Source organism: Phalacrocorax aristotelis, chromosome 3 (genome assembly GCF_949628215.1).
Source record: "Phalacrocorax aristotelis chromosome 3, bGulAri2.1, whole genome shotgun sequence".
Taxonomy (NCBI): domain Eukaryota; kingdom Metazoa; phylum Chordata; class Aves; order Suliformes; family Phalacrocoracidae; genus Phalacrocorax; species Phalacrocorax aristotelis.
The window spans coordinates 26,938,572-26,959,714 of NC_134278.1; the positions used below are offsets into that span (position 1 = coordinate 26,938,572).

Below are 21,143 nucleotides of genomic sequence, written 5' to 3' on the forward strand. Positions count from 1 at the left end.
GGAATTATCCTCAACATAGTCAGGCTCTGTCAGTGAGCAGTAAGAGTGGGCTGCTCCATGGGGAAGGTGAACCGGCAGCCAGGGTGACAGCAAGGCTGGTGGGACAGTGTCCTCACCAGCAAGGGCACGGTCCCTCTGTGCCTGAGCAAGGAGAGCAGAGGTGGTGATAATGAGGTGGTGGTAACTATGGTCAACGAGCAGTGTCAGCATAGCCTCACAGATTCAGAGCAATGAGGCAGGTCCACAGACTGATAATGAATCCTTTAGCCCAGCAGATGACAGGATCCACTGGCTAGAAGAGGAAGCCAGACAAGTTTAATGTAGGCAGAAGGCAAAAGTTTAACAGAAAGCATTAATTAACCATTAGAAAAAATATCCAGAGACAGAAATGGGCTCTTTATCACAAAAATTGAAAAATCAAGACAGGACACTATTCTGGCACTTCATACAGTAATTCCAGGCAGTTCTGTGGTTTAAAGAAGGGGTCAGACTAGGTGATCACTGTGGTTCCTTCTGGCCTTATTAACGTTGAGTCAGTGAGTCACCCCTCTACTGACACTTGCTCTTGTACAGCTTCTACAGTTATATAGATGTGATCACAGACTAGTTCAAAATTCCATTCCTAATCAGATAGTATTTAAAAAGTAATGCATCTATTATTTAGAGATAGTATTTGTCAGGTATCTATAAAAATATCTTTAAGTCAAAATAGTTAGTGATGAAGAGTTTTTTTCAGGGAGCCATAGAAAAATTCCTAACTTTAAGTAGACAGTCTCTTAAATCGATCCTAATTCCTCTTCAGGATTATGTCAAATTTGAAGTGTAACCCAAAAACTGTTGGATGCCTTGGAATTGCAACCCAAAAAGTTTTCTCTTAACAATTCAGTGGTCTTTGGTCTACAGCAAGGTCTATGCAGGGGAATCTGGGTTTGCTGCATTCGTCCAGATACACACCCTCTCTGTACGCTAATTGGGGTGAACTTCCCTTGTCCGGGCATCATTTTGATGGGAAGGAAACCTGGTCATACAGACATGGTGGGGAGAGGCATGCAATTGTTCTGCTCAGACTCCCCCCAGTCTGAACTGTAGTGAAACCAGGATGATGGGGTGTGCCATGAAGCACACCTGCTTCACAGTCAAGGTTTATCCCACACTTACCAAGACTTCTGAAAAGAACTAGGTATAACTGGTGGTGGATGGTGCAAATGAAAGCACTGTTGAATTATCTGGCTTGCATTTATGAACTAATTGCAAGTAGAGAACTAAAATTTCAATTCTAAATAAATGTAGAAAAAAATCTGTCTTAATGAATAAATATTTTAGGCTATTGATTTTTTTTTCTGTTTATGGCTGTTCTTCATGTTTCCTCTTGTCACAGTGCAACTTGGCTAATATCAGGAGAGTCTAAAACAGTCTTTGCATAAGTTGTTACACTTCTAGGAAAACTCCAAAGACCTAGTAATTGCATCCCATCACCTACACAGCAGACTGCCAGCAGTGTAGTATATTCTCATTGTGGAGAGAAAAAAGGAAACAAAACCAATTCTTCCTCCTCATGCAGAAGGAAAAAGAGTGTGGGTTGGTTTTGTTTGTTTGTTTTCATGAAAAGAAAGAAATGCAACTAAGGAAATATGGCAGTGATCTGCTACTTTGGAGACACAGCTTTAAGTTCTTGCCCTGAGGGAACTCTTACTTGTATTATCGAACATTCATTGGTATAGGGACTGATCGTGGCAAATGCAGATTGAAGTAGCTCCTTGAAATCATGCATCAGGAACCTGGAAGACAATTTTTCACCCTCTTACATGGTAGACCTTGAATGCTGGACAACTGGCTATTAAACAGCATGTCAGGACCTTTCTGGACCTGGAAAACATTTCTGACACTACTTTGTTGAGGATATTTTGATAAAAAAAGATTTTAGTTTTCCCCAAATATTTCTGGTGTGCACTTACTAGGTGAATTTCTTGCATCCAGATTACGTGTTCATGCTAAAATGCTTCTCAAGGCTCAAGTTAAATGTCTAGTGGCAAGAAAGAAATGAAATAAATTGTGCAGTCACAGAGTGATAAAGGACCTAGTTTGTCTGTAATAATAACCAAGCGTGGCAACATAGGAGTAGGCTATGAGCCCCCTCTTTCTTTCAAAGGCCTTGCAGCTTTTAGTTTTAATTGTCTTTCTGAGGAAAAGTAGTCAGGTCTTTTCAGTATCATCTCCCAGGATCTTCAAGGGATAAGTTAAAGGAACTCATGGCATGTGAAGTTCTGTTATACAGAGGTATTTTTTTCCTCATGTGCTGAAGGCTTAGGACAAGATATGGATGGGAAAAATATGCAAGAGAAAAAGATGAGGAAACTTCTTGGCTTTTGCTCAGCCCAGAGTTTTCACGATACACTGAGAAGGAAGCTGTGTCAGATCCAGGTTACAATATTTGGTTTTTCTCCTACTGTTGATGTGGCTCATTGGTGGATGGAAGAGTGTTCTATATTTCCTATGTGTTGCTAAGAACTTTCATACTTCTAACAGAATATTGGACATCCTGTTTAGATCATTTACTGGTATTGTTTCAGCACTGATACAGCTTTAGCAATCAAATAGCTTGGGGGAAAAAGGAGGGAAGGGTTGTAGTCATCACTGACGTCAATGGCACATACGCATCACACTCCCAAAGTTGCCCTTTGCAAGGAAAAAATTAGTGGTTCAGCAACTGGTTATTTCATCTGAACATTTAAATTCTGTCACAAATACATTTTCATTCTCTAAATTGCACTCTTAAATTGTGGTCCCACTATTGTTTTTCATATATTATAAAAAAAATTTGAATGTCTAAATAGGAATGTTCCACTTTTAATATTGTTAGACGATCAGCAAAGGAAGTGAAGCTTGAATACGGTTGGTAGTGCTAATCAACAGTACTGTAGATAGCACTAATGCTTTAAATTAATCATAACAGTATTGCTTGATAGCTCCAGTAATGAGTTCAGAAACGCTAGTCATACTTTTTTAATGTCACATTTTTCTCTATGCAGAAATGTAAAAAAAAGAAGCCACTGCTGGAACAAAAATGAAGTTGTATTTTGAAAAGCTAACAACAGATTAAACAATATTTTTTTTCTTTGTAGACATGATAGGGAAGCCTAAAATCTAGTTCTTTTCATTTCTTCTCTTCTTTGGAAGACTCAGGCTGTTCAAATGAAAACAAAACAAATCAAAAAAACCCAAACAAAAAAAAGCAGTGAAAGAAATTAGATTATTCACTTTGAGGATTAAGATTTTACTTCCCCAAAGGTTAAAAACAGGAGAAGGGCACTGCAGCTTTCTCTAGCATGGCTCCTGCATGATGGCTGTATCTCAGGAGGACTGTGGAGCTGGAGCGCACAAATCTTGGTGCTGCGCTCACCTGAGTTCTTTAGTCAATGAAGGGTCCAAAATGGAAAGATATGTGGGTGCCCAATTTCTACTGTAAACTGGTGGATGTTTGGTACATAAATTATCCAGAGTCTTCGTTCTGAACAGAGACTTGTGGATGTGGCTGTAGTTGTTCTAGAAAGATTCCTTAGTATCTTCTGGGTAGTTTCTTACCCTTGATTGTGTTCACCCTCTCTCTATTGCTCTGGTGAAATGAATATGAAGCATAAACATGTATTTTTTCTTAACAATTACTTTATTATATTCATTACCCTGCTGGTTTCTTGGGGGTTTTGAGAAGCTTAGCAATTTCTCCATTCGAAACCTGTGACTGAATAAAATTTGTTGGTTTTCCTAACACATATCCAGATTCATCATCTCTCTGCAACAGGCTGCTTTGGCAATCCTGGCCCTAATAGGTACTGGAATGACTCTTCTGCTTCACTTTATCACTTCATTTTATATTCACTGGGAGGCTGTAATCTCGATTGAAGCTGAACCTGGGACACAGTACTTGAGTGTAATGCTGAGACCCCTTTAGCTGAGCCCTCCTCTTCTGCAGGACTGTCTGTTGATCTGAGAATTTAGCTGGGTAGCAGTGATGAGACAACAGAGATGAGAATATCTATTTATCTTTTCATCTTCTGCCTTGGGATAAGATTGCATTAATTCCTGCATGTCAAAAATGTTCATTCTTTTATTTTTTCCCTTTTGAACTACAACTACTCTAAGGCCAACAGGTTTGTCTAGAGCTGGAGGAGAAGGAAGAAATCTGTTTTGAAAGAAACTACTCTTTTTTTCTTACTGTACTCTCTGATAGAAGACATGGTGTTCCACAGATGTGCTTCTGTGCAGGATCATTTGTGGACAGTATTAAAATTATATTAAAAGTAGATTGTCATTAACTCTTCAGTTAATGTGTACATAGATGTATGCTGCCAGTAGCTGGACCAGGAAAGAAAAAAAACTGACTCAGAAAAATTAAACTCAGAAATAATTATTTAAGTATATGCTTCTTTTCTTTCTTTTTTTTCTTTTTTTTTTAAAGATTCTGCCATTTTCCTTTTAGCTACATGTATGTCTTCTGTGACTAGCAGCCCTTATACCCATCTCACTGGGATCAGTCTGTTCGCAAAGAATCCCACATGCAAGAAAAAGTGCTTTACTGGAATGCTCTTTTTATCTCTTCTTATATTTTTTTTTCAAATAACTTCAGAAAAACATAATGTGTTAAACAAGAAGTCACAAACCCTGTGGGTCCCTCCCCTGCAGTCCAGCTTCATGCATTAGCAGGATTCCAGAGTAATTTTTGGTGTTGGCATGGAGTCTATTTGAAAATCACTTCAAAGAAAAAATGGGTGATGGCAGTGAGAGTGTGCTTTGCAGACTCTGGACGAAGATGGAAAGGGAACTGAGCACCTGAGTTTGGCTTTAAGGGCGTTTTGTGAGTTTCCTGATAAAGCAAAGGGATCAGCAAACTGATTCCCACTGTTCTCAAACCTGTTCCAAGTATGAGCATAGGAAAGTGGGAGGTATATCCAAGCACAAGAAGCTTGTATTTTGTTTTGGAGAGATTGCGTACCTGCTTAGTGTGATAACACGTATGTATAGCACATATTTTGCTTTATACAGTTCTGAATTCAGCGCAAATTCCAAAAACTTTGAGCATTGTTTTGTTGCAAAGTGGAATCACCATCCTCTTTAAACTGGAGGCACTTTTTAAAGAAAACATCTACTGGAAGAAAAGAAAGAGCCTCCTGTGTGCTTGGACCCTTGCCTGGTCCACCTGCTTACAGCTGGTGTCTTTCCTCTGATGGTGCATGGCAGGCAGCCCCCGACACCCCTGTGGCACACGGCACACATTCACCGTGTTACATTTACTGTGAAGGAAGAGGGCATTTTTGGAGGAAAAGACAATTTAAACTGCTAGTTTCTGATCTCTGAAAGTAGAAACAATTCACCTAGCTTGAATACTCTCTCCCCCTTTCTGCAAACCTCCCTCTAATTCAGAATCAGAAGTTGGTAACCTGAAGAACCCTACTAGGCCTGTAATTTCTTCTTTTTCCATCTTTCCATGGTGAAACAGAAAGTACCACCTTTGGAAACACAGTATTGCAAAAAATGTATGTTTGCTTGGTTTTTAAAATTTTGAACTCAGTATCACACGAGTGTCTTTTGAATTGCAGGCATTAGAAGAGCCAGCCAAGACCGCTAGAGTGACTGAAGGCACTGCTTTGGACACCCATTCAGAGGTAGTGCTGTTATATATCTTTCAAATCTCTATTTGAAAACAAAAAGCAAAGGTTAACTGAATGATCCATCCTTCTTTTTCAGATGTGCTCCCCTGCCCAGCTGAGACAACAAACAGAAGAGCTGTGTGCTGTCATTGATGAAGTCCTGCAGGACCCATTGACCATGGTAACCCATCAGTATGTGGGATTGATGTTTCCTCTTCCTTTCCTTTTATCTCATCATTAATAAGTCTGTCCTCTGTTGAAAATAATTTTCCAGCGCCGCTGTGAGTCTTCTCCAAGTTTTCTGCAGATGAGCACGGAGTCAGATATTGGCAAGGTAGGTGAATAAGCCCACCCACACACCAAGGGCTCTTTCCAGGTAGCTATCAAGGCAAGCAAAATCACAACAAAGCCTATGGCAACAGAAAGTTGCAGCTGAGAGATGCAACATCAGTAGAAGTGTGTGGTGCTTTAAAAGAGGACAGAACTGTAGTCCTGGAGACAGTGCAGTCTTTGTTGCAGGAAGGCTTCCTGACATCAGAATGAGTCATATTATGAAAGAGAAACTGTTTTTTAAGGCTTCCAAGGATCCACTAGGAAGAAATTCTTCATACCTTGCCTTCCACATTGTAGGGTCTCTGGCCATCTCCCAGATTTTGTCCCATGTGTCCTTACTACAGAGCAGCCAATATTTCTGGCTTCAATGATTGGAAAAGTCTTTCAGGACATTTGTTTTTTTTTCCATATCCATTATTGGTTTTCAAATAATGAGATAATTAAATGAATAAGTAGACTTGCTCTTAAGTGCTCATTTCCTTTTAACTTTGGCCCCTCAGAGGAGGGAGATGTGTGCTACATCAATTTACCCTGGATAACTCAGAAATAGCTAGTGAGAGGCAGGGATAATTTTCTATACTGGTGTTAAACTTCTGGTTTTGCTAAGTTAAATTGATGTGCCTTTGGGTTCAGAAGGATGACTAACCAAGGGAAAAGGGTCCTTTACTCAGTTTGCCCCAGGTAAATTTAAGTTGGTCATGGTAGCTATAGGAAAGTGAAAATGGCAGAAATCCAGCTGGAAACAGGAGGAAAAGGATTTTTGGCAGAGGAACACATCAAAAAGTTAATGCATTCAAAATATCCTGTACAATGTCCAGTCCACCATGCAAAACAGGGCACAGAACCAGCATTCCTGAGTGGCTATATTCAATAAACACTTCAAATTTAATTTTCATTTTTGAAATTACTTCTGGCAACCAGCACTCAGTGGTGAATTGGGCTTCAAGCAGCTGAAAGATGGAAACATGACAGTAGCCAAAGAAGCAGGCAGAGGCAGTTATCGAGGGAATGTTTCCCGATGCCTGTGCTGAATCCGAAGTGATTAAAACGCTGCCACTAAGTTGAGCTGTAGCATCTAAAACCAAATTCCTTGGGCAACTGAGAATTGAGTCTTGATCAAATGGAAGGCATCTGTTTGAAGTAATGAAACCATATAGAGAGGGCAAAAGGTGAGTTTAACAGGATGCAGCATAGGGACCAAGCTAAAGGTTGTGAGGACCTCAGAATGAGAGAGCAAAGTGCTTAAACTGAGGGCAAAAGAGAGTCACAGACAGGAAGGGTGAGTGTCTGTTACAAGTAAATGCTTTAGAAATAGCATGGATTGGTCAGATGAAAGCAAGTTCTTGCAAATGAAAACATGGAAAGGTGCCATTTCAGGTTATCTTGTGAGCAAATACAACTTAAATTTCATGGGACAACCACTCCTATGGCTATCTACTAATAAGCATTTTATTATGAGTGTTTCCGAGATAATTTAAATGCCGCTCTCTATAGAGTGGGATCAATATTTTTGAGCAGTAAAAATGAAATAGTATTTTCTACAATAAACATATCAAGCAAAACTTTAATATACCTTATTCTCATGTATCACATGAATCTTTCTTGAATTTGAGCAATTAATAACTTTTCACAACAATGAAAATCTTTTCAAGTTACTCAGAGTAACTTTTGGCTCTTAGTATATCTATTTATTTTGTACAAGGTGTCAACAACACTGCAGAGGGCAGCTGGGCGTGAAACCAGATATGTAAGTACTTTAAAAATTACTCTACATTTTGTGTGCAGAAGTGTCTAATTTGTCTGCTCTTGCTACAATGCTAGTGAGTCTGCACAGGCATCTACTCATGACGTGAGGTGTTGGCTAGTACAGAGAAGTAAGTATGTTACAGCTCTGGCAATCGAGACTTGAGATGTCTTCCCACTGCTGTAAATCCATCATGGCCAGCATCTTTTCTGTGTGGTGTCTATTGATAATTTTACCTGTGTGAATATGATGTTAGAATTAATTTCTTCACACACTTCTTTGTTGTTTTTTGCTTCAAGCATGGGGCAAGAACTCAGCTGTTTTGCAAACAGGCTGTTGCGGGTGCTGAAGGGTGCATTTGTTTGGAGTCAGCCTGCACTGTAGGGAACTTGCTTTGATAGAAGTCCTTTAGTTATTGCCTATCCATCAGAATTTGGGGTTGACCCAAACTTTTCTTTCCAAGGTATAGAGCTGGCTGAAAACCCACAATTTATCCTTAGATAAATAGAAATTGTTTTGTCACATATGCACACATTCCAAAATATAAAGACGACCTCTATATTGAGTCATCTGTTCAGTTATTGAAACATTAAACCCAATTAGCATTTTGATTTTCACTAACACACACAGTCACTGCAGGTTCCATATTTTACTTACAACTCATCTAGCCGTGTGGTGAGAAATCTGTGGTTAGTATTCATCTTTCAGCATTTCTATTGAACCTCAAATCAAAGCAATGCTGGCAAAGCAATAGAGGGCTTCCAGTTTTATGCCAGTACAATGCTTGGCTGATCAATTCAGTTTTGCTTCTTGAATGTGGCAGTATGCATGTTTTATTGCATACTGTGATTTTTACTTGATAGATTGTGCTGGCTCACACTATTTAGAAAGGATATTGGAAGACAGCTTTTTAATGAACTAAAAGAGTGTGTTTCAGAGGTAGTCTGTGAGAACAGAGTATATTTAATACCACTCCAGTGCAGATATCCAGCTCCCAAAACTGTGGCTGACGTACCATAAATTCAGGCATCCAATTTATAGGCCTAGGGATGCAGTTAGGTTTTCTTTGCTGGGATAGAAAATCACCCTTACAAACTCTTCTTCCCCAGTCTCTCCTGGAACTTTCTAGGTAAATGAAAAAAAAACAATACTTAAAAATAAGTTTGTGAATAACAGAATATTACTGGTAGGCTAACCTTTCCTATAAATTGTACAAACATGTTGAATTTTTCATGTGTCAGAAGAAGGACCTCCAGGCTGTGCTGTGGTGGCTGAACATGGTGGGTCCAAGCTCTCCTGGGGTCTGCCATTGCTGCACTCTGCAGCAGTCTCCTGAGGGACGAGCCAGGTGTCCCTAACAGCCCCCATACGTCGCAGCTCTTTCCTTCTCTCATGCTCTGCTTCCTTGGTAGGATATACAAAGGTTATTTCTGTCGCAGCTAATAGACTAAGCAGTGGCTTGTCCTCTGACCCTTAGGGAGAGGGCACACTGAAGTGGTTTTCCACAGAATTGTCTTCTCCTCTTCCCCTTCCACTTCCCTCTCCTCAACGTGAGCCCCCTCACCAAGCACAAGACCCAGGATGGCCTCGCCACACCCCTTCAGCTCACCAAAAGCCGCATGCTCCATGCTACCACGCAGATCACAATGGAGAACTGTCTGAAAGAGTGGTAGTTGGTGTGGACCAAAGCATGCAAGGGAGTGTGCTAACCATTAACTGGAAAGGACCTCTTCCTGAGTCTCTGTGTGTGCTGACTTTTGTTCACTAGAAGAGAGAGAGTCCAGGGGCCAACATTTCTTCATAGTAGATACAAGATGTCTGTTCTGAAAAAAGGTGCCTACCTGGAGCCAACCTAACAGTGTCTCCGGTAGAATCCAGGAACTGAGTATTGTACGGACACGTCTATCATACCAGCTGTGAGTTCTGTCATGAGGTCTGTGGTGTCTCATGTGAGCTCTCTTGGAGTAATAATTTTCAGCCATCCTTTTTTCAAAGATCTTTTTTTTTTTTTTAGAAGTAGACTTATAGTTTATGTAACAATTAATTTTACTAGAAAGAATCAAAATGGTAATTTAGCAATATAATTTTCTTCATCTTTTTGTATTCATGATCTCTGATACTGAGACGCTTGTCAAAATGTTGCTTTGAGGGTGTTTTTGGTTAAAAGAAAGGCTTCAATTTGTTTATGAGTCAGGGATAGGAAAATCTGTCATCATGCTAAAGTATTATTTATAAACACATACACCTGTAAACGTATATGTATGCACACACGATAATATTACTAATTACTTCAGTAGGTTATATGGAGTAGTGAACTATACAAATATGTTGAAATAGCCTGCCATTTAACAATTAAAATTACATAGATTTGCCTTGGCCTCAACTACTTTTTGTCTTCTCATGCACTTTAGAACCTTTTAAGGGTGTGAATGACTGTACAAATAACAACGGAGAGTATAAAAATTATAGAAAAATGTCTGACTTCAGTGAAACTGCAACAGTTTGTACCAGCTGACAATTAAGTACTAGAGTTGTCATTTAATAACTTTTTAAACTGTATGATTTTTTATATGATTGCATTTACCATTTTATAATAGCGCATCTTTGTTGGCTCTAGGGTTGATACCGCTGATTTGTAATAATAATATAATAATTCTCTAAACAAATTACTTTTATGGCTATTGAGTGCCCTAATATATATACTTAGCCATTGTGATTCCATATAAATACTGGCACCAATGAAAGCTTTCTTAACTTTAATTTCAAGTTCTAACAAATTTATAGTTTTGTCATTTGGCCCACTTACAACTATTTTAAAAATAATTTCTTATGGTTACTTGAAATAATTACTTTGCATATTTTTGTCATTTTTTGCTCTTCTTGACAGTTCTATTCTAAAAAAACATCTTTTTGAATTTTTATAGACATGACACACAAGTGAAAATATGAGAGAACACGAAGCAACTAAAAATGCACACAGACATGCAGAAATAAGTAGTGTTTTCTTTATCTGTGGTCTGCTGTGCTTATATACATTTCAGGTAACCGTTATGAAATGAGATTTACTCTTAATTTGCACCACTGAAGTTAGAGAATTTAATTCCATCCCACTTGTATCTGTAGATCATTCTAAAGTGCTTTGGTGTCTTTAAGCTCACAATGAGATTGGTTGTCTTGCTTGGTTAATGGTATGAAAGAGAGCCCCTAGTATGTAAGTAACCACTAGTAAAAACTCTAGTTTACTCTGTCAAGGGCAGAAGATGTACTTCTGGTAGATTTAGCTCTAAATCACAGCTGTCCCTGTGTGGGAGGGAAGGTTTCCTCCACCAGTGGCTGTGTTTAGAGGTGTGAGTGTGCTCAGCGAGGAGCACAGTTCTCCACCATGACTCGTGGTGACGCTGTTCTCACCTCCAATGCAGGAGTAGAGCCAACAGGTCCAGGGAGTGATTAAACACTTCTATTTAGCACCTGGAAGACCACATCCAGAGTTCTGTACCCAAATGTCCGCCAGATCTTTGTACAGGGGAACAAAGGAAGAACATGTTTTTTCCCTCTCCAGACATGCTGGAATTGCTTTTCTGCTTGAAATGGTGAGAGGAACGTATAGCTGAGTTGATAAAAATTCAACTGTAGTCATCCTTCTGCAGAGGGTGCAGGCTGTAATGGCACTGACTTGTCTTCTACTACAGCTATAACATCTAACCATTGTATCTAGTACTTTTTTTTACCACCATACTGAGGAGTATTCCCCTTTTAGAGTCTCAAGGCCTCTAAATCACACCTACATCAAGGAAGGGCATGTTATCTGTACAGAAACACTGTGGAACTCCTACAGAGCTTGAAGGAGTTGACTGGAGGGATCAAAACACCAGAGATTCTGAATCTCACCACTGTGTGGACAAGTAAGCGCACTGTGTCGGCAAACAAGCACGTAGCACTTGGCTATTTCATGTACGCATACAAATACTTTGCATTCATCACATTTACCATTGATCTGGAAAACAGGCCTTCTGCTGTCCCATATATACTCAGCAAAAAAAAAATGCTTGAGTAGGATTGTTCTGGTTTTCATAATGTAAAGTCAGAAAGATAAGAAGTTTGGACTGAGCTCCCAACACAATTGATAGTGTCAACAACATTGATGCTGTAAATTAATGTACACTGGCAGGCTCAGAAATGTCACAAATTACATTTTGAGATTAGATCAAGGTGAAAAAGTGAAATTTTGTTGCACCTGGAAGAAGTATCCCTAAAATATAACAAAAGGCATTCAAATTTCATTATACCTATAAATAAACTGGAAACTACAATATTTTAATTTCTCTTAACAATTGCACGTCACTGCATCAGTGGTAAAAGGTTCTGCACCTAAGCATATGGTTGTCCATAGATTTTTCTTCTGTCATTGCTATAATCACTATGATATTATATGTAATACTCCATATATTTACCATTTTGCAGGCCAACCTTTACAAATCGGCACCTATGGTAACAGAGAGTCAGCTGGTATGTATTGCACAGCACTGATATGCTGTTTTTAAAAATTTTCACAAGCACAAAATCTAAAGTAATTATTAATTACTTTCTTAGTCCTTTGAAAGAATCTGCAGTCAATATCCTCCTACAAACCTGCATTGCTTTCTTCTGTGCTCAATACACACCTGTTCTAAGTAACTGTAAATCCTGACACTACTTGTAAACCCATGGACCAAATGACAAACTGGAGAGTCTTGCTGAATCTTGAGGTGTATGACAATTATAGATTCTACTGCTGGTTCTTAAACACTTTTAATATTCCAGTTCAACAATCTTGTTTTCATGCAACAACATTCTGGCATCTATTTTCTTCTTACATTCTGATTTAAAGCAAAGCTGGCTTAAGTAGAGAAAAGCAAGGGTAAAATCAAATAAAGAAAGGGAGATTATGCATCAGATGTTCATTTTAGCACTGATAACAATTTAGTGCTATTGGAGCCAAACTTTCTGAAGAAGAGTCAGAAGAGAGGTTGAGAAACCTAAGTGACAGTGGCCACTAATGAATGGTTAGGGAAAAAATGAGATGTGGATGAGAGATTTTCCCCATTGTATTTCAGCTAATGGAATTGTAGGGCCTTCCTGAATCAATTTCTTCTGTTTAGTAATCTTTGACCACTTCTTCTTTCATTATTTTTTCCAGTTACTTTTTGAATCTTTTTATACTTTGGACTGTACAACATTCTGTAGCAATAGGGCTTACTTTTTAATTATACATTTTATGAGATAGTACTTTACTTCTCTGTTTTAAACTTACCACTTGACCTCAGTTCTTGTACTGAAACAGCAAATAATTGTTCTTTCTTCACTTTCTAAATAATATCATTTTCTAGGTATTAACCATAATACCCTATCAGTCACCTCTTTTTCATACAGAAAAGTCAAATCTGCTTAGTCACCCTTTGAGAAGTACGGATACTGTCCCATATCTTTGATGATCCTTGTTGCACTTTTCTGTATCTTTTTCAGGTTTTTGTTTTTGAGATTGGGAGAGGAAAACCATAAATTGCTCTTGTCGAGCTCCGAACGCAGCGTTTCCTATTTACATGATGATGTGTGATGAGGTTCTTAACTGTTATTTTTCTTCCTTTCTTAGCAATTCCTAGTAATTTATTTAGCTCATCTTATTTGCATCGAGCAGTAAGCCAATGTTTGCATAGAACTGTATACAATAAACCCAAGATGTGTTTTCTGAGTAGTAAAAGCTAGTTTCTGAGGTAACTAGCTCATCACTACATGTGTAAATTTAGGATGTAGGTTAGTTTTCCCCTGTGAAATGTATCAATGTTGAATGCAGTTAAATCTCTCCTGCCTTTTTGTCATTTGTTCAGTCAGTATCACAAGATGTCTCTGCAATTCTTTGCATTGATGTTTTGTTTTTACTCCCCTGAACGAGTCAGTATTACCAGCAAACGTTGTCACCTGACTAGCCACTTTTCCCTAGCTGATGTACATCCAGAATTCAAAGCCCAGATTTCAGAACACGTCTCTGAAGAAAACTCTGACTTTTCTCCACCGTGAGATTTAAACATTTATTCCATCCTTTTGTTTTAACTGGTCCATAGGAAAGATCCTCTTTTACTCCACAGCAGTTTCATTTCCTCAGTAGACCCTGCTGAAAGACCTTCACTAAAGCCTTTGGAACTTCATGTGCAGCATGGCTACACATCCGCTGTTCTTTATGCTATGTGATGCAGCCTCCTTTTGTTATCTTCAGTCACGCGTTTAGGGACCTGGCAGGGAAAAACACCCGAACGCTGAGCCGCACGTATGATGGCCTGTTGATTCTCATTTGTTTTCCTCTAATGTGTGTTCCTAGATGCCAAAAGTTTCTCATATTGCTAGTTTAAACATAACATACATCTGCCACACCAGCCAGCTTTCTTGCATCACTGTTTCTTTAAAATAACTGTAAAAGATTTATCAGGTGTGAGTGCCCTTTCAAAAGCCATTCCCTATTTGTCCAAATGTATACTAATTCTGTTCTTCGGTATAGTTTGCCCCTACCACTTTGCACAGCTTGAAATGTCACACAGAGTGATTTGTGATTCCTAGTCCATAGTTGCCTATTCTCATTCTTCTGGTGTTGATTATGTCTGAAATTAAATATACAATTCATAGTGTGGCAATTTCACACTGAAATTGCTTTACAACTGTATTAATTCCTTGCACTTTATTAGCTCATTTTACTGATTTGTTCTCAAATCTCTCTATGACATTTTTATATAATAGGTTAGATTTTATTCTCTCTCCCCCCGCTCCGTATTTGAACACAACTTTCTGTCATTCTGTCATTGGAGCCTTTTCCTCCTTGTTCGTCTTTCACTTTTTTGCACTGCTTTTTGAACATCCCAGAATTTACTGATCTCTTAAACTCTTCTTATAAGCTGATGCACAACTCCTCTGAAATGCTACTGTCCTAAGCAGTATTCTGTTCACTTATAACCATTTCATCTTTTTGGCAGCTCCTTTTTATTTTTTTCCCTTTTTTAATAGTTATTTTAATCATTTAACTATATATTTTATTCCACATGTTTTAAGTTGCAATCACTACAGCAGAATTCTTGTGCGTGTTTTTCGTTCAGACAGCAATGCTGTCTCTGAGCACATTGTTATCTCTACCAATAAATAATGATTCTTCAGAAGTAACATTTTTACTTCGAAATGTTGCAGCATTCAACTAATTACTTCTCCCCTTGTGGAGTCTCTGGCTAGCTCTATCAGGGACTGGATATTTATGGTGACCAGAAATGTTGTGTCTATACCTCTCAACTACGTGACTTTTATCCAATGGACAGGCGAAGCAGCGGGCATGCCACTGTGACCGTCACAAACAGATTTTCTACTCTTTTAAAAGAAGGCTATGAATGAGTCATGATAACAAAGTGCAAAGCCATACCCAGCGCACCAACACAACACACAAGATTGCCATTACCGTTAACAATATCTTTTTTCTTTATATATCATGCAAGTAAGGCAAAATTCACATGGTGCCAGTCTTGCATACCTTGCTACCATTGTTCTAGCTCTTTTCAGTTCATGTATTTTAATGCTGCATCAGTCATCCACGGTTTTTGAGTGTGCAATGGAAGAATTAATAAAAATATATTTGAAACAAAAAGGGTAGAAAAGGAGTCATATATATTTAAAGCAAATATGGCATTTATGAATTTTGTGAGCAGGTTTAAATGACGGTAACAGAAAGAACACAGTCCTGTTTCTTGCATGAAAAGGATTGTGGATAGGAGTTGTAGCAACTCAAGGCTGGACACAGGATGAGTTCAAGTGTTTGAAAGGAAGAAAAACATTAGAGACAAATAGGTAACAGTCCTCATGGTCTGGTTCAGGATTTAAAGCTGGAGTGTGTCAGTTAATATCTAGACATATTTCTATGGCTTATTTTGTTCTGTGCTATTTTAGATGTGACTTGGCAGCTTGAAGTATTTTTTCCTCTAAATAATTCATTTTGAAGCACATGTATTACTGAGGTTCCAGTATTTCCTACATTTAAAGCTATTGAGTCTAAAGCTCCATGAAATTAATTAAACCATGGTTGAGAATATGACACCTCATGATTTATGGAGTAATTGCTTTAAGGTATAGTATTAATAAATTCAGCATCTTTTAAGATCCACTTCAGGTCAGAATGACATCAAATATAACATAGTTGTCAGGGCCAGCATAAAATCAGGGGTCATGGGTGCATCTATCCACTTAAAGTTATTTCATGACCTTTGAGCACTGATGAATGACTTCTGGAAGACAGTGTTTGCCTTGGGTCTACACCTATACTTTATCAAAGACCAAAATACAGGCACTGCTGAAGTGAACTGTATCAGTTACACTGAGGAGTGCTCTGTACAGAGCCATCGCACAGCAGAGTAGGAAATGAAAGAGATTCCTGAAATACCAAAGGAAAATGTGAGTGAAGACAACCTGAATGTGCTAAAAGAGTTTCCTAAAGAAAGGAAGGGAAGCAGAGAGCAGCATCAGTGCTAAGGGATTGCCCTTAGACCCCTCCTTGCCACCAGCCTGGGCAGTGAGCAGTGCCTGGGCAAACCTGCTCCCTTTCCTGGTCCCCTTTCCCCAGAACAGCAGCAGAGTGACTCCACACTGCTTTTGCTGTCTGTCCCTTTTCTCCTGCTATTGAGAAAAAGACTCATCCCTCTACTGATTTTAGCTTTGGTTCAGTGGAACGCATGATACAGTATAGTATCAGCCATTTTGTTGAAAATTCAGCCGTATCTTGAAATGCAGATATTTCAGTATGAATAAAAATAAAGACAACCTGAATTTCAAACAGGTGACTGTCCTTGTTCTGTGCTCTGGTGCAAGACCTGCTACTGCTTCAGCATGGAGGTGGAGAAAATAATTAACCTTCCCTCCTTGGCTTTTCAAAGGGATGGGAGTAAATTACCATTTAGCCACAGGAAGAAGAAATCCTTTTAACCACAGTTATATGCCTTCACACCTTCAAATGTTCTAAGGGAGAACTTCACTGCAGACTGATACACTGCTTGGAATGTTCTACTGCATTCTTGCAAGTGTAAGACCTCTACAGGGGAAAATAAAATAACGAACATGTTCAATAACATATAAAAATAAAACTGATATGTTCAATAACATATTTCCCTTCATGAAGACTAATCAGTGACAGAAAAGAAATAGAAGGGGAATATTTTAAGGTGATTCACTGTTCAACTAGAAATGTGTCTGTGTTCGTATTAGGGCAAAAACCAGCTGACAGTGGAAATTGCAGTGCTCCTTCATGACAAAGGAGACAGTTCCTCACTATCTGAAAGCAGGTGCTCTCAGCAGAGGTGACTCTGGCTTCTCAGTGCTGACAGAATATGACTGCATTATCTGGGGCATGCTGTGTTTCATACCCATCTGCCTCAGGGTCTCTTCCCCCAAAACTAATTAGCTTGTTAGAAAGGAATAGGAATGGTTCCTGTCCATGAGGGAATTCTTTGGTTAGCCCATTTGAAGCAGAGGCTTCAAAGGCTGCAAGTGGCTATTTGTACAGAAATGTTGGATCATAGAATCATTAAGGTTGGAAAAGACCTCTAAGATCATCAAGTCCAACCATCAGCCTAACACCACCAGGCCTCCTAAACCATGCCCTGAAGTGCCGTGTCTACATGTTTTTTGAACACCTCCAGGGATGGTGACTCTACCACCTCTCTGGGCAGCCTCTTCCAATGTCTGACCACTCTTTCAGTAAAGAAATTTTTCCTATTATCTAACTAAACCTCCCCTGATGCAGCTTGACACTATTTCATCTCGTCCTATCACTAGTGACTTGGGAGAAGAGACCAATATCTGAAGGCTATACAGGCAAACAGGTTGACTTGGTGCTTGCTATTTGTCAAGTGAGGTCTCATGGACTCAGAGCAGAAAGGGGGCAGCTAAGTCTTTTATTCCAATCCTAGGTCTCCTGTTTTGTTAATTATTTTCCTCTGATCATGTCATATTTTTGTTAACGATTTGTCTGGTTGTCACAGAGGCAGGCTGCTTCAAAACAGCATTGCATTGAAAACATACTAAAAAGCCAATTCCTTGTTAAACATTAAAAGACAACTTTCTTGTTTACAGAAAGGCTGTTCAGGTATCCAGAACAACTTAATGTCTGTCTAGTGACACAAAGCACTGCAAGGAGGGAGTGCAGTCATTGCTAGCTATCAAAGAAGGGTCTGGCCCTACATTGGGGACCTCTGAATACTCCTGATAAGGGGAAGTGACAGTGACTCAGATAGGAGAAACATGGGACTCAGAGGATTTTTGGCCTCTGCTGAGAGGAAAGGCGTTGCAACTGGGACCTTACTCACCAGTTTCAGCAAGATCTCGGGGAGAACCGGTGTCATAACAGAGAAAAAAAATAGAGGTGAACATGCCAATATACCTGCCAATGAGAAGTTAATTATTCTGGCTTTTGGGGCGAATATGCACAACTCATTTTCTTACAGCCAAAAGACCTTCTGTCCCTGAAGAAAGGTGGCCATGTCCATACAGCCTATCCAAAGACGCCCTGGTCCACCATATCCTCCTATTTCTAACTATGCAGTTGCTGACCTCGGCCAAAACTGTGCGAGGCACCCTGGCATTGAATCAGTACTGATTATGGGTCAGCTCTGGAGCTTGTGTCTTGGCCCTGTGTAATTTGCTAATAGGTCTGTAGCCCCATGATGGCAGCCCATTGCAACCATAACAGCCTTTGCCATTTTTCAGTGCTGTTGTAGGAAGACCAACATTTTCCTTGGCAAAACTAAGTCTTAGCTTGTTTCTCAGCACTGTCAGTTGTGTCAGACGCTATCAAAGAAGGAGTTCATGTTTTTAGTTTTGGATCAAAGATTTTATATAGCTTGTCTAATTAGGGAACTAATAAAGTATTTAAAATTCTGGTTGCTGGCTGACATCTGCCATTCTGTTTGCACAGGCAGACATAAACATATGATTCAGCAGGCACTTGATTGTGTGATGTTAATTAGAAAATACTTCCTTAAAAGCATTTCTACAGCATGCTTTTGGAAGAGGCTTCCTACATAAGGAGAGTAGAAAATCCATGATGATTTGGGGTACCTCAATGGGCTTTTGATTGCATGGTTACGTGGTGTGGAAGAGTGCTAGAAGGTCACATGTCCTTTGTCTGCATAATGATGACTTGATAGCAACTGTAGCTTTCTTTTTATTTTTATATTTACTTTTGTGTTGAAAGCCAGGAGCCTTTCACTTTTACAAACTCCTCTCAGAAATCTTAGAGAGGAAAATAATTCTTTTATGGTGAATCCTACAAATAAGTAGTCATGAACTATGGACTAAGTTCATCAAATTATCACTATATCCTTCAGTAAGTTGACCTTCTAAATGAAAATTTTAAGTTTTTAATGTAACTTGGCAGTCATTACTCTTTAAAAAAAAGTTAACTTCATGGATTATTTTTTGCTTTCAGTTGAATGTTTCTTCTTATTTGATGAGGCAGATGAAAGGGCCCCAAACTATGGAAAGGAGGGAGGGGATAAAACACAAAGCTAAAGGAAGATATTTTGCTGCCTGGGCCTTGCTCTTCCCAGGAGTATTGTTCTGTTCCTTCCTCTGCCACCTTCCACTCAGCCCCTGGGCACTGCTCTGCCTTTCCCAGGGCAGAGGCAGAAGCAGAAGACATAGGGACAACTACTGCCTCCTGCACTTTCTCCCTCCAGTGGGCACCCCTCTTGCCCTGTCCTTACTGGATGCCTGCAGATTGAATTTTAAGGTGATCCATAACTCAGTTTACACGATACATCCAGCAATCTCAGAGGCATCATTTTAGGCTTACTTTCGTAGTATGCTTCTCTTTTTGTCCAGACAGACTGCTTAGGTGTACCATTGCTCTTGTAAATAGGCAGATGGTGTTATTAAATGTACATAGTCTAAATCTTAAAAATAAATCTAGTGTGAATCAAGTTTCTTCTCTGCATTTTTATACCCTGCGGGGTACTGAGGATGGAGAGCTGGACAGTAGATATTTCTCAGTCCCAGCTGGGCTAGCTGCCCCTCTGGGCTGCAGCCACAGAAGGAGCTCGGTAGCATTCCTGTTCTCTGTATCAGTTGTGACAAAGACCACCCATTTTCTACAGGGTAGCTGTAACAGAGAAGAATATGACTGAGTTGTTGAAACATTTAAATTCAATCAGGGACCCATCCAGGGATGTCAGTACTTACCAAATTCCAGTGAGAATGTACACTTTTTTCTTCCTTTTCTTTGCTTACTGAACCAGTTGTCTATTTTAAAATTATCCCCTAGCCTCCATTTAGAGTTTATGCCACAATCCATCATGTCAGACTTTACTGTAAGAATTCTGAAAATCACAGATGTACTAAACTGACAAGTTAATGATAAATTTTTTGGTTGGATGCTAACTAACCAAGAAAATTTTTATTGATTAAATAATCCCATTTGTCAGAAATGAGGAGATTCACACATCCATGCTGACTAAATTCTCTCAAGTTGTACTTCTCCAAGTGAACTCAAAGATACTGTCAAAATCCAGCATGAAATCACTGGTATTATTGCCCAGAAAGACTTTCCCCTAATATGGTGCTGTCTGGGTGTAAGTTAACAGCATCACATATTGCCCTTGCTTTTTTCAGTTACTGTTTTGAGGAGCCCAGAACAGAATTTGCAGCATGAAAGCAGACATATGGCTGTGCATAAAGTATGACTTGATGAACTTATCAAGATGCAGCTGAACAGCTAGCAAAAACATCCAGCAAAACTCAGGAACAATAGTTTGACAGCCCAACATCTATTTTTGTGTCAGTAACAAACAGATGTCAGTGATGAGCTTCTGCGCATAAAACCAGCTCTTCCCGTTTTTTGACTGCGATTTGTATTAAAAGTAGGCCAGGCGGCATGACAGCTGAATAATTTTGGTGGCGAAATATGTTATTAATAAAATTTTAAAAATATCTAGTTGCTACAGCCTCATTGGAATTGACTTGTCTAAAAAATATTCTGTAAATTGTGAAGTATTTTATTTTATTTTTCTTCAACCTCTTTTCTCCTGGGTGTATTATGGGTCAAGACAAAACCTGGTGTCATTCGTCCTGTGCTGGTGAAAGGAAGGAGTGTGCAGCAAAAGGAGGAACCCTATCAACCCAATCCTTTTAAAAAGTACCTTGAAGAAATCAGTGATCCAGATTTTGAGCAGGTGAGTAACTCTCTTTGAAAGATTTTGTAGCCTCAGCTAGTTTCCTTAAAGAAACTAATCTTAGAACATTATATTGTCCTCGTCTCTTGTTTTTTGCAAAGTTATATGGTTCCCTGAGGGGCACCTGGCTCCTGGAGGACAGGCTCCAGGCTGGAGATGGGCAGCTGGGCTCTCTTCAGGGACATTTTTGTGGTGATC

General features: G+C 39.2%; 1 protein-coding gene across 5 annotated transcripts in view; it reads left to right on the forward strand.

Moving 5' to 3' along the window:
• Positions 1-21,143, forward strand: part of MLIP (muscular LMNA interacting protein) — a 115,751-nt gene that overhangs the window by 66,163 nt on the left and 28,445 nt on the right. For 3 of the 5 annotated variants that reach the window (XM_075086988.1, XM_075086986.1, XM_075086987.1), the window contains exons 6-10: positions 5,595-5,660; positions 5,743-5,826; positions 5,920-5,979; positions 7,681-7,725; positions 20,820-20,945. In XM_075086988.1, the coding sequence (XP_074943089.1) occupies positions 5,595-5,660; positions 5,743-5,826; positions 5,920-5,979; positions 7,681-7,725; positions 20,820-20,945 (381 nt within the window). Of the gene's footprint in view, positions 1-5,594; positions 5,661-5,742; positions 5,827-5,919; positions 5,980-7,680; positions 7,726-12,183; positions 12,229-20,819; positions 20,946-21,143 lie in introns of all 5 variants that reach the window. The other 2 variants (XM_075086984.1, XM_075086989.1) reach the window with 1 other exon arrangement.